Genomic DNA, 14199 nt, shown 5'->3' on the forward strand with positions numbered 1-14199 from the left:
TAAATCTACATCAAGGCAATAAAATCATGTCCCACTAGAAGAATGATGCAAAAGCAACACTTATTACTTTTGTCTAAATGTAACATGACTTAATGATTTTATTTCAAATATGTATTTAATACACGTTTTTATGTTCCGTTCAATATAAAGTTAAAAACATGTTTTAGCCCACCTTTAGATATTAAGAAAAAAATATGATTAGAGCAAAAGATTTCATTATAGATGTGTTGATTCTTAAGTAAATATTAGTCATCGATAAAGTTGATTATCCTTCACAACTTAATTAATCTAATGACAATAAATTGATACTTATCAATTTGGAAGCTTTGAAATGCACATTAAATAGATAAATAAACATGACCTTAAAGTGTATGACTTCTCTCTCTTACTTCATTTTGAAGTCATAGCTTGAAACAACTACATGATCAGCTAAGAAAATTCAATAGACAAGCTGACTTTAGCAAATGGTCAATCTCAAGGCACGTTGTAATCCAGCTAGCGAAGAAATGTTTTGTATTTTCTTCTTAAAAAAACATCTTTTCATTTTATCCGGCTATCCGCCAGATTACATGCATGTATCATGCTATATATATGTATTGTAGGACTAATTTAATTTAGGAATTGCTTGCTGACTTATGGCCTCTCGTTATAGTTCATATATACTATAATTCTCAAATCTCAATTATTCATTTACCTCCTTGAGTATTAGAAAGTACGAGCAAAATCGCAGATTAAGATAATAAATAAGAGTTTCTTTCACGAATAAATAATATATGCACTCATAGAGTAAAGCTTTTGACATTATTTTTCAATTACAAATTATTATAAATGAATTTTATTGATTTTTATAGTGATTATTTAAAAGTCATATTAAAAATATTATTGATTAATAGTATAAAAACTTTTATATTGATAGTATATTTCTATTAAATTTATTATAATTAATTATTTATATTACAATAGGATATAAATAAAATTAAATACTTTTTGTTTTATTTTTTTTATCATGGGAATGATACTTAATTTTTTATCATTTCATATGCTTTACACTCTCTTTTTCTTTCTTGGAGAGAAAATGAGATATGTAAATTTCATAGGGTTTTTTTATACTTCTACTTTTTTAAGGATGTCAAGCGAGAAAAATAATCTCAAATATATATATGTTATACACTTATACATTTATTAATGAGTGGTTGAATCAAGTGATAGATACTTAATTATTCTTAAGTAAAGTTTTCATTCGACTTGTGCATGAAAAACAAATCTTTGTGAGCTAATTAATATCATCATGTTATGAATACTCACCGAACAAGATTGTCTGAAAAATACGTGTATATATAGTTTTTTTTTTTACATCTTATTTTTTTGGGTACATATACGTATATAAAGTTTAGGAGGTGGAAGAAAATCGTACATCCTTTCCTAAAATAAAGTAATCGGCATAAAATAACCACGCAGTACGAGTTTGACAAAGCTTTATAATATTGTTGAGTTCTTGATCATCAGAATGAAGCACGAGTTATTCTTTTCTCGAAAACCTATTATATAAATCAAGTTTTCAACCATTTGACTTCAGAAACAAAATGAAGCTAGCGAGATATTGAAGCATTGAGTATAGAAACACGTTTATGTACTTGGTTCGACGGCCAGAGAATCCATAAACATTCTGTCCGTATACCTTACATTAAGGACGACCATGGACGGCCATGTTACAATCTCATGAAGAGCCTCAAACTTTCCTAAACCAATTGCATTACTAATTTCCAAATATAAATGCACGAACCAAAGCAACCAATTAATAATCAAAGATCACAATGACAGCTTTTAATAGACACTGACATGTCATCCTCCACCTGGGAATATTGCACAATAGTAATAGGAATACTCAACCTAATCGGCAACGATATGTTTTATACTTAGAATTGGAGCATCATCAAGAGTGTGCTGTATTCAATATTAAAAAAAAAAAAAAGATTGATCCAGTAAAGATGTTGATATCTCTTTAAGCGTTCATTTAATCTTTTTACCATCCCAATTCACAACTTACATAAATTTTTCAGCATAAAAAAATTATTGGAATAAAAAGAAGAAAACTTTTCGACTAAATATATTTATTATACTCCTATTTATACGCGTTCCATCCACCCAAGCCTAGAAGCAAAGTCCAAAACCAAAGTTTCTTCATGGCAAGCCTCAGCATGCTACGTTTCCTCTTTTTAGCAATTTTCTTTGTGGGAATAACCGCCACAACTTCCACAAATGACATAAAAGCTATATACTGGCTCGAACAACCACTTTTCCCTCCTTCAGCCATAAACACATCACTCTTCACCCACGTCTACTACGCATTCCTTGCGCCCAATAATGTCACCTACGAACTCGACGTCGTTTCAAACTCCACAGGCACGAACCTTGCAACATTCACCAACACCCTTCGCTCCAACGTCGCCACCCTCATCTCCATCGGCGGCGCCAACTCCAACTCCACGCTCTTCTCTCTCATCGCCGCCAACGCCGCTGCCCGCGCCACCTTCATCAACTCCACCATCACCGTCGCACGCACCTTCGGGTTCAACGGCATTGACCTAGATTGGGAGTTCCCTCGAACCGTGAACGAGATGAACGACCTCGGCCTGCTGTTCAAAGAGTGGCGCGCCGCAGTCTCCGCCGAGGCCGCCGCCACCGGCCGGGAACCGCTTCTTCTCACTGCCGCAGTGTACTTCTCCGTCGATTACTTCTTATCCGAAACGACGTCGTTGAGGTACCCGGTGGATTCGATTAACGAGAATTTAGATTGGGTCAACGTTATGAGCTACGATCTTAATGGGCCGTGGAGTAACCATACTGGGCCTCCTGCTGGGCTTTTTGACCCGAAAAATAATGCTAGTGTGAGTTACGGGTTAGGGTCGTGGATCCGGGGAGGGGTTATTCCGAAGAAGGTGGTGATGGGTTTGCCGCTATATGGGAGGACGTGGCAGTTACTTGAACCGAATGTGCATGGAATCGGGGCTCCAGCTAGTGGACCGGGTCCTGGGTCGAATGGTGCAATGGCCTTATTTCAAGTGTTGGAGTTTAACAACGAAACGGGTGCAAATGTTGTGTGTGACAAGGAAACGGCGTCGGTTTATTCGTATAGTGGGAGTTACTGGGTCGGGTACGATGACCCGAAAACGGTGGCGGTTAAGGTTGGATTTGCTCAAGCTCTTTCTCTTCATGGCTATTTCTTTTGGGCTGCTGGCCTCGACACTAGCGATTGGAAAATCTCAACACAAGGTACAGGAAACTTTTAAGAAAAATAATTCTTTTATTTTTTTATTTTTTTAAAATTAAAAAATAAATAATTATTTCCTAAATTTTAAATTATCTAGTTCTTGAAAGATATCCTCTCCATGTCATTAGTTTCAACGATACAATTTGTATTTGTAGCTTTTAAATGTACATTTAATCGTTACAATTAATGTTCAATAGTATATTTTGTCAATATACTGATTTTTAAAATACGCATAAAAAATGGTTTTTAAAATTTATGACATGAGTTAATTAATAAAATTATATTTTTTTAGACACTAATTTGACTATTGTGAGGATAATTTGTGTAGAATTTATTATCAGTAGAATGTGTTTTGGAACGAATAATTTTAAAAGCACGTACCGCAAATTAGATTACTGTAATTATATCAAAAAAATATTCTGTAATTATCCTACTGCGTTGAAAGATGAACTTGGGTGTGTGATATGGTTTACAATTCCGACAAAAGTATTGTTATAAAAAAAATTACACATAAAATGTGTTACATATATTTTATAGACTTCAATTTTCGTACCTCATCAATTTAAACATTTCTATACTGTTAATTAATTAGAAATTATCCTACATATATCTTTTAAAGTGATTATATTTAAAATCAACAATTTTACTATATATAATGTACAACAGATAATAATGTAAAAACTTATATTGAAAAAAAATGTAAAAACTTTTGTTTTACTTGGTTCAAGATAAATTTCTTATTTTTTTAGATGATGAAGATAAATTCTATAACACCAAACTAACCAATGCCATTATGATTGACAAAATGCAGCTCTGAATGCCTGGATGCTTTGCATTGAAGAGACCGGAGGAATGAACTGAAAGTTGACTTTCATCACTTCATGTCTGTGCTATTTTTTTTTCATCACGCAGGGAAGATTTGATTTCTATTTCAACATCAAGTAATTGAGTTTATTGAATATGCAATGCACAAGTGTAGATGGCAATGCCTTCATTCAGAAAATGAATTATTTTTCACGTAGATCCCAAGTAGAACATAATATGAAAGGGGAGAAAAATCCCCTCCTTTTGCGTAACAGTTTCTCAATTTAGTGGATTGAGAGTTATAAGTATTGTCAATGTCGAAAACCTATAATAAAGGTTAAAATGCACGATCTCCTTATTTTTTTTAATAAATAATTTTAGGCTTTTTATTAAAAGTAAAAACATTTAGTCTCTCTATTCTCACAAATCAGAAAACTTAGTCCTATCTTTCAATTTAATGCTTTGAATGGTAAGTTCTCGACGCTGACACAACTCATCTTATGTGACATTTGATTATTACATCATATTTTTTTTTTCTTTTATTAACGCCTCTTTCAAAAAAGAAATCAAATTGAAACCTTTTAAGTGATCAAATTTTCATCGCGCTTCATATTCATAATCTTGAAAGTCATAAGAGAAATTAATAATTAAGAATCCTTCCTCGTTTAATTCTCCAAAATCAAAACCATCTTAAGCTTTTATTTATTATTTTACCTATCAACATTTCCTTTTAAATCCCTACGTATGATAATGTTTTCCTCTTGTAGAAAGCCTTGAATCAACCCTACCAAATCTTTCCAAATTGTTTTTCTAAAGTGTTTTAATCCTACCAATGGTGCATAAGCACCTTACAATTGGTCTACTACTCTCCGATACAACCATTGGTTTTAAAACCAAAACTTTATCCTCAAAAAACCCTTTTGCATCCACCACATTTTTTTCATTCTTATGGACAATAATACTTATTGTTCTTTTTTCTAACCTTCTCTTTGCACCAACTGTAATATTTAATCCATTAGTTTCTTAAAGACACATAATATTAATCATTCTCTAAATCATGGTGTCCACTGCATGCATAAACTTGTCAAAGTAACAATTATTCCAAATAGCAGTACTACACTTACGAACTAGTTTTTTTTTCACCCAGAATCGTCCAAAAAGTGAACCCTTAGTCATTGGACATGATGAAAGACTTTATTGATTGATTACTCACCCACATCCAGATTCGAACTTTTAATTCTAGTTAAGAATATCGTTAAACGGAAAAAAAGATTCAGGAAAACATGTTAAAAAACGAGCAGTAAGAATAAAGAATAGCTTAAAACAATATCTCCAGGACAGGAGAAAGGAATATAGCTGACAGTTGAAACTGTATGAAGTTGTTGTTACATGTGATTTAATCATAACAATTTTCTGCAAAAAAAACTGCGAATGATTACTCGGATCAGCAATATACAATTGTATATCCGCTTCAAACAGTTTTCTCATTCGGAGTTGGCAGATTAAAATTGAACTTAAACTTGAGAAATGTGAGAACTATATTTTCTCTTCTTTTTCTTTTAACCAGTCAACAAAATTGTCGAGGATCACTGGCCATGCCTGACTAGAATCATAACTTCGAAGATCAGTAAGGCTTACCTGGAAGCAAAAAAACGTCAGACATTTTTTTTCTGCTTGGGCAACTTTTAAAAATGAAGCACACCAACTTCCACCGATTACCATTACTCAAATTAACCTCACAATCAGATAGTAAACTCAACCAGAAGTGAAAAATGTATATAATATAAAATCCAAAGGCAACGTAAGAAAAAATAAAAACAGCATTACCTCCTTAAAAAACCGATAAAAATTTCTCCAGTGATCTATGTTTAGTGCCCTGTAGTCGTTTTGGATCTGCCAAATAAGTATTTCAACCGTCAGAAAATAATTTAACGTGTATGGGCATTAAAAGTCTTCTGAACATCTTCCCCCTAAACAAAACAACTTTAATGTGCATCATACTTGCTAATAATCAAGGGAAATCGCCATGGTTTGATTTCGTATTATAGACCTTCCATGGGAAAATATTTCAAGAATGTACATAACTTTTAGATCATTAAAACACAAGAAAACAAAACTTTATATAAGCAAATAGCTATACTTTTATTGTGGAACAAAAATGGAATACAAGAAAATAACATATTGACATTCTTCACAATCCAGCATATTTGCTGGACAATGGACATCACTGAAAATCACAATATCAAATCATTACATGCAACTCAAAATGTTTAAGCACAAAGATTATTATTTATTTATTTACTATATAAAAACCTACCCACCTTTAGATACTCAGTTAATAAGTTGACTTGAGTAGGAAATTCAGATCTAAGAACGACATTCAACAGCTCACAGATGGTCTCAATATCTACACTCCTTTGCTTTTCTTCTGAAAAAATTATTCTGTTAGTTACCCAGAGAGATATACAAAGAACAGGAAAGCAGCAATGTAAACAAATATAAATTGTAAGTGAAATCAAAACCAAACAATACAGATTTTACCTGTTAAACAGTATTGAAATGCATAAGAATAAAAATCCTCAAAGCACTCTGGTACTGTCACCTAACCAAGACACCCGGGAAATAAATACACCAAAAAATTTCTTGAAGAACAACCATAGTTACTGGTTAATCTCAATAAGAGTGCAACAAAACTTTATTCAGTAACTTATAACAAAAATAAAATACCTCTTTCTTCAGTCCATTAATAGCCTTTCTTAATTTTGGGAGAGTGTCAGCCCCTAAACATTTGAGCCCTTTTTGCCACTCATCCTATTAAGAATACAAAAAAACTGATGATGATGATGACATGTCCAAAAACTAACATTATGAAGAAATTCAAGCTATCTCAACACATGATGACAAGAGTGGTATATCACCAGTCACCAGTATAAGAGGATTTTGGTTTGACAACCTTAGCATGGAATCAAGCAGTCTCTCTCTCTCTCTCAGACACACAACATTACCAAATATGACAGGATTTTCAACATTTAAAAAATGAAAAAATTATTTAACTATATTCAGAATGACCCTCAAATTTGATCAAATACGAAGGATATATATCTCAGTCCATGATCAAGCCAATTATTAGTATAAAAGAAAATTCTATTTACTGGAGAGAATTCAGTTTTTCAGTAATCAATATTATAAAGGATAGATCAGAGAAGTCTATGCCTACGAGCTCATAATCCCAATTGGCTTGGGCCCAAGTCTTGAAGATTTTGGATGTGATGATGTTGCTGGAGGTTCAATCTTTCACCAGGCCAACAAAAAAAGGCACCAAAAAATGTCAACCTCAGGGCAACTTAAATATCTCAAAAAAAAAAAAAAAAAACTTGAAACACCAAAAGCACAATATAACGAAGCCAAATCTTATCCTAAAGAAAGTAAGCAGAACTTGATTCCAAAAAATCTTTTTATCACTTCCTACTCATATTGTGCACTGATTTTGAAAAGATGAAGACCAGCATCAGAGCATGTTTGAAATTTACAGTGCCAACTTATCTATTTCAGTTGTATTTATTCCATTAATAGTAACACACAAATTAAATAAACAAATGAAAATTGTCTTTTAGTGAGAGGTTCCTTTTTTCTCAACATGAGAGGTTGAACCTTCATCATTGTGGGCTCACAAATATATATAGACTTAGAGTCAGAGAAAGGATAAATGCAAGTATATACAACGAAACATAGCACATAACACATAAGTATTAGACGAAGGGTTCCCACAAGAGCACAAATCCATGATCATGTCTAAGAGTGTATCCATAGAATAGACTGGGAAATTAATAAGGCATGCATGTTTGTCTATCTCACTAATTTCAACAGTGTGTAACTAAAAAAAGATTGTAAAGCAATACTACCTACCAACCTTGGAAAAATAACCTTGTTTTTCAGCTTTCAATTTCCTGGTAAGATCATACATTTATAGAGGTTAAAAGACCAGTTAGATAGAGGCAAAGGAAAAATTAATCTAGTCCATTACTTACCAAGCAAGTATGAGCATTCTAACATCTGTATGGTCCACATGCACATCTTTACAAAGTGCTTCAATCCCGTCTGGGCTGACCAACCAAACAAAAAGTATAGAGAATTTCATCAAGAGTCACATAAACTTTAATGGATAGGGACACAAAACATACTTAAAACATAAAGGAGGAAAAACATTGGACCTCAACATGTATCCCTGTACAGTTATCTGAAGACCTTTCCATAATATAGTAGATCATGTGCCTACTGCCTAATTTGTAAACTAATTTTATATAAAATATAACTAGACCTGAACAATTTTTAATTCCTTATATATAAAAAAGTTCATCAAGAAAAAGGATAATAAACCTATGTGTGTTACTGAAACATAAGCAAAGTTCCCATTAAATAATTGAATCTAACTTAAGCATAATAAATTCTTAATTAAACCAGATCAAACAACAATAAAGCATGTCATAATGATTTCAAAATGCACATACTTACTCAATCAAACCCAATGACTTATTTGCATATGACTCAAATAGTTTATCTATTCGATCAAATTGCTTCGTGGTTGATTTCTTTGGTTCTGAAATGAAAACATGAAATGAAATAATTACTATCAAGAACTCAGCAAATGAAAGAAACAAGTTATCATCCAAGTTATGTGCTTGCAGTTATCTGTTATCAGAAAACAGAAGCTAGCTAGATACACACTAAAAATATTCAAATTAAAATGCACACTGCAAATAATATAGATCATAATTGGACATTCCTATAACAAAATTGCCTGGGAATATCACAATTCACACTACATTTTGCATAAGACAATCACTTCACATGTGAATGATTCATAAATAGCCAAATAATATCTATTCAGGGTAAATGGGTAATTGATGGGAAGCAGCCCAAAAACAAGATAGACACCTAACACAACCACCACCCTTTCCCTCCTAATTAACTGTTAAAAAAGAAACTGACGGCAAATAAAACCCTTCGTGCTCACGCTTTGAATTTTAACGCGTTTAATACGAATATCCGCAACTCGACCACTGGAAAACACAACCCAATTATAAAGATTTAACCTTGATCGAGCAAGATCGAAATTCGCCAACTTGGGCACTTCAACACAGGAAAACTCATCGCTCCGAATTTCAAATAAAAAAAAATTGATTAAAATTTTGAAGATTCATCATTCTTTTTACTGAATATTGAGATTCGATTTTCGCGGGCGGGAACCAATCGGAAACGAGAAATTGAACTACCGGTGCGAAGAGAAGAATCAACATCAGAGGAAGTGATTGGTGGGGCCGCTTTTCTTTTGGGACGAGGCATCTTCGCAAACTGTGAAATCAAATCTTTGAGAGACCCAATCGAATCGATTCGAAAGCCTTCTGAAATTGTTAAAGAAAGCAGAAACCCTATTCACAGAGGAAGAGGATGAGGAAGAAGAGCAACCCTTCACCGATGCAAGGTTTAACCGAGGTTTTATAGCTTTGGAAATAGTGCTGCTGCCATCAATCTTTCTTTTTCTTTTAATTATCTTACAACTGTAAATTTAATTAGAAATCATTCAATTAAACGATTCACCAACAAAATATTCAAGGTTTATCTTTACCTGCTTTATATTAATATAAGTAAAAATAAATTAGAGGATAATTAAGTAGAATTTTTCATACTATTTTTTTAATTCACTTTACTTCTTTCTATTCCGCTTTAAACAATTTCTTACCAATTTTATAATTACAATAAATATGGAAAAAACAGTCAATTTATCTACTATCATTTGTCTATTTTTATTGGAGTTTAATATTTATTTACTAATAATGTAAAATATGTCAATGTTTATTGGAGTTTAATGTTTAAACAGGTTTATATTATCATCTAATTAATTTCATTTTTTATAATTTAGCTATCACTTTTAATTTTTTCTTTAAATGCCAATTCATTACATGCAAAAATTAGGATGAAAAATTTTAGCCGTCACTTTTCTAACAAATATCACCATCTCATTATCTTTTTCCAATGTCTTTTTTTTTTTATGTTAATATATAAGGATATAAAATTTTAGGATGAAAAACACTTATTGGGTTATAATGTTAAAGTTTTCATTTTTTTGTTGCAAAGCTAACGTTTTTGATTAGTATAATTCTTAAATTGATTTCAAATGTATGTTATTATGTATTTTGTTTAAATTGTATAATTTTAGTGTTGACATTTGTATTCCATTTAAATCAATTTCAAATTAAATTATATCTCTTAATTGGATGTGGCACTAATCAAGCTATATTCAAGAATAAATTTGCAATCAACAATCAAATGTTTAATTAATTGACAAATAATTTCTTAAATTATTATCTTAAATATAAATTCGACAATTAATTTTTATAAAATATTATTGAATTTATAAATTAAAAAAATTATGTCATCGATGTGTTTAGTAATGATAAATAAAATTATATTCATTTTATTGGTGTTGTCAATTTTTTTTTGCTAAAATTTATATTCAATTTAAATTGGTGAATAATGTGCACGAATTTTGTTAATTAAGAATTACTATTTAAAAGATGATTGCTAGCAATCATTCATAATAATTTCAATTATTATAATTTTTTTTTAAAATACAAATATTATTGTTATTATTTCAAATATATTTAGTGCACATAGTTCTTGAGAATGTCACATGTAAACTTTTCTCTTATAAAACATTTTCCTATATATACAGTATAGATAGATATCTATATATAAAAAATTTATAAGGCTTAATAGAAAAAAAATATAATATTAAAATACAGAAAAAAGTATAATATTTTTTAACTTAATAAGGGTGTTCCCTTGCTCTAGGTATTTTTGAATGGAATAGAAAATTTAAAGTTGCCACAATTCTCACAATCGCCAAACAGTAAGTAGATCCAAAGTGATTTCTACTAAGAACTTTTTTTTTTTTTTTTATAAGGCTAATAATATGCTTTAAGTCCTAGCAAATATGGCTCTGCCTAACTTTAGTCTTTGCAACAACAACAAAAAATTACGATACTGAGAAAATATGATACTGATGGTAACTGAGAAAAAAATTTGTGATACTAAGAAAACATGATCAATCAAACCAAAATCACTTATACTAAAAAAGAACATTAAAACTTTATAGAATAAGTGTATTGATCGAGCGATCACTTTGCAACATGTTTTAAGTTTTATTGATCATTTACAAAGAAAATATTTCAAAACTTTATATTATAAGGTATTGAGTGAGCTTATAAAAATATCGTGAAATCTTTTTGTCATTCAATTTTTTCTTCCAACTTAGGAAGGCTGGATTTGGAACAAAATTGTGGGAAATAATGAGTCAAAACCTTGAAAATTAATGTTTTTTGAGAATTTTTTTGACTTGCATATCAAATACAGGAAATTTACTTTGCTGACTTTAAATTCTTGCCAAACTAGACATTTTCCCCTTCTAAATGCCACGTAAAAGTCATATCTAAACATATTTTTAATCAGTTCACAGTTTAATAATCTCAAACAGTGCAATAACTATTGGTGTGTAAAAATTAAACTATTTTAATGGTTTCATTAACATTCATAATGAATATCTCTTAATGTCTCATTTAGGTTGCAACTTTCTCAACTAAACATCTTTAGTACCTTTGTAAGTCATATGAATAACGCCCCACGTCTCTTTTTCTATCTTATATATAGATGTAAAACTTGTTATAGAGATTCAGATTAAACAAAAGTAATTATATACCTGTTTAATTTTAAAGATATAAGATTAATTGAATAGTTAAGGAAAAATTAATAAAAGATAATTTGAGTTTAATCGTCCTGCTAATAAAAATTAACAAACTAATAATTAATATTTGTGTTGCTCAACATTTAGCTAGAAAATGTAGACACCATGGATCTTGTGTGTATCGACCACATTTCTATGAATAATGTGACGTACTAGGTGGATTTTATCTGCGATTTCTCTAGTATGATTGTATGAATATTCTTCACCTACAAAAGCTAGCAGCCTTGCTAAGGAGGCACCTTCAGGAATTAAGATCCTCTCTGGTGCTGCAAGTTACCATTAGGAGAGACCCACAAAAGTGTTTGATTTTTCTCTCTCCTACAGGCAACTTTCTGTAAATGGAGACACACCAAACTCCACCTTCAGGTATAATTTGGCCTTCTAGATTTTTCATAGCAAATCTTTGTCCTTTCACACTACAAAGTAAGTGCTCAACCCAAAAAGGTGAACTTTGATATCAAACTGTAAAATACAAAAAAGCACGAGAGAAAGGGGTTGAATTGCATTTTAAGATATTTTCGCAACACTTTTTACAAAGAATGTATCATGCATCTTATATCTTATAGACAATGTAAGAAAGACTTTCAAAAATAATATTATATCGATTTTAAAAAGTCAAATGTATTAAGATTTTGTTAAAGCAAGTGTTGTTTAACAAGTAATCTTAAGATGCAATATAAAAGAGATAAGAGAAAAGTTAAAATCACAAAACATTTATATTTTCAACTTGAAACTACGTATAGGCCTTAGTTACACCACCAAGTATTTTACTAACAAAACAATTGTTAAAACATTGTTTGCACCAAAACTTTTCCTGCTCCTATAGCCAAATATTATTTGTTTTGTTTCTCCAAACAACAACCTAAGTATTCTTTGAACACAAAACTCCTCAAGCTTCAATTTTTTCACTTAGAAAAAAGTAGGGTAAAGCTCACTAACTACTTCGTCTTATAAAGATGAATATACAACTCTTAAAGCTAGTCCTTTTATTACTCAAAGATTACACTTAGAGAAAAAAAATGAAAATGTTTTATTCAAAGTGATAAATGTAATTTCTACAAAAGTTATTCTCTTATTCTCCAACACTATGGTATTTATAACTAGTCTTCAAGAAAGTCCTTAAAGGTACCTTGTGCCTTGTATTGTCTTTGGTTTTCTTTAGAGAGAGATGAATGTTGGCACATTAAATGTTTTTTTGTCAACTTGTCATTCTAATAAGATGAAACATCCTAATTATCTCTATTCTTTCGTACTATTATTTTGCCACTAGAAACATGCTTGATTTTGCGTAAACAAGTACACTAGTGTACTTTACTGGTGATATGTAGACTCGTATCTTAATATTGAAATTACATGATAAGAAACATTTATGTGTTTTATGAAAAAAATTATTTTAAATATAAATATTAAATAATTTGTATATCTTTTATATAATAAACATGGTTTTCTTTTTAATATATTAATCAACATTTATAATTTCAAATTAAGTATTTGATTAGGTATATCACAAGTAATGATACTTTTTTGAGTTGTTAACAAATTAATTTTATAATTAAATAATGAGTAAACGATCAATGGACTAACATGTCATACCTATCATCATCATTGATTGACAATGTAAAATATATATACTAAAGTAAAACAATACCGAAAGCAGAAATTAAGCATGAGTAGAAGTAAAGTAAAAATAAAAAAATTAAACACATAAGGTTAAACTAAAAATCCCAAAAATGCGTACGCAAATTAAAATCAGAAAAACAATTTTTTCAATGGGGCCTTAGTGCCACCATATCAATACAAAATGGAAATTATTTGTCCTGTTCCTTAAGACGTGGTAAAGATTAAGAGGTAACAGGGTGCAGAATGAGGGATGCATCAGTTGAAGGCCTTGAGACTAGAAGGAATACATCCTCTGGTTGTTCTTCTTTAATTGGAACCTGTGGCAACGATGTCTTAGGTATATGGATTCATTATTAGATTAGACAACAACTCCTTTTCTTTGAATTTTTCAGCACTTGTATTTGTATCCTCTTATTGCTACTCTCCTGCTTTTTGAACCTCCACCCCCACTAACCCTGCAAAGACTTCAAAACTTTCATCCTTATATATCCATTTTTGTTTGGCATATATGCTTCTACAGCTTCTTTGCTATCTGTGCTTTCTTTTGCAGTGGTCCTTTCTGCATTTGGATGCTCTTCATCTGATGAACTGGCTAGGTCATCTTCATCACTTTTATCAACAGCTGGTTCTGTGGAAGGTTGGAAATGACTTGCTGATGCACCAAAAGTGTTGTTGACTACATGCAATAATATTAGTAAATCTC

General features: G+C 31.0%; 2 protein-coding genes across 2 annotated transcripts; one reads left to right on the top strand and one right to left on the bottom strand.

Annotated features, from left to right (window-relative positions):
• Positions 1–2052: 2052 nt before the first annotated feature.
• LOC100796220 (nod factor hydrolase protein 1) lies at positions 2053–4490 on the top strand. Its single transcript, XM_003541421.5, has 2 exons — positions 2053–3273; positions 4083–4490. Exons 1-2 carry the CDS (start codon positions 2184–2186, stop codon positions 4130–4132), a joined length of 1140 nt encoding a protein of 379 aa, XP_003541469.2. The 5' UTR covers positions 2053–2183; the 3' UTR covers positions 4133–4490.
• Positions 4491–5393: 903 nt separating this feature from the next.
• Positions 5394–9601, bottom strand: LOC100798191 (DCN1-like protein 5). Its single transcript, XM_003542566.5, has 9 exons — positions 9349–9601; positions 8588–8672; positions 8104–8178; positions 7986–8022; positions 6803–6886; positions 6617–6677; positions 6397–6503; positions 5903–5968; positions 5394–5713 (listed from the first exon to the last, which is right to left on the bottom strand). The coding sequence occupies exons 1-9, from the start codon at positions 9416–9418 to the stop codon at positions 5612–5614; spliced, it is 687 nt and encodes a 228-aa protein (XP_003542614.1). The 5' UTR covers positions 9419–9601; the 3' UTR covers positions 5394–5611.
• Between the last annotated feature and the right edge of the window lie 4598 nt (positions 9602–14199).

The sequence above is a fragment of the Glycine max genome, chromosome 13, assembly GCF_000004515.6.
Source record: "Glycine max cultivar Williams 82 chromosome 13, Glycine_max_v4.0, whole genome shotgun sequence".
Taxonomy (NCBI): domain Eukaryota; kingdom Viridiplantae; phylum Streptophyta; class Magnoliopsida; order Fabales; family Fabaceae; genus Glycine; species Glycine max.

Excerpts from the sequence above, each read along its gene's own strand:
- LOC100796220 (XM_003541421.5), top strand. The coding sequence starts at position 2,184 with ATGGCAAGCCTCAGCATGCTACGTTTCCTCTTTTTAGCAATTTTCTTT. Across the intron at positions 3,274-4,082 it reads TTGGAAAATCTCAACACAAG|CTCTGAATGCCTGGATGCTT; the intron begins GTACAGGAAACT and ends GACAAAATGCAG.
- LOC100798191 (XM_003542566.5), bottom strand. The coding sequence starts at position 9,418 with ATGCCTCGTCCCAAAAGAAAAGCGGCCCCACCAATCACTTCCTCTGAT. Across the intron at positions 6,678-6,802 it reads TTAATGGACTGAAGAAAGAG|GTGACAGTACCAGAGTGCTT; the intron begins GTATTTTATTTT and ends TGTCTTGGTTAG. Across the intron at positions 5,969-6,396 it reads TATTAACTGAGTATCTAAAG|ATCCAAAACGACTACAGGGC; the intron begins GTGGGTAGGTTT and ends CTTATTTGGCAG.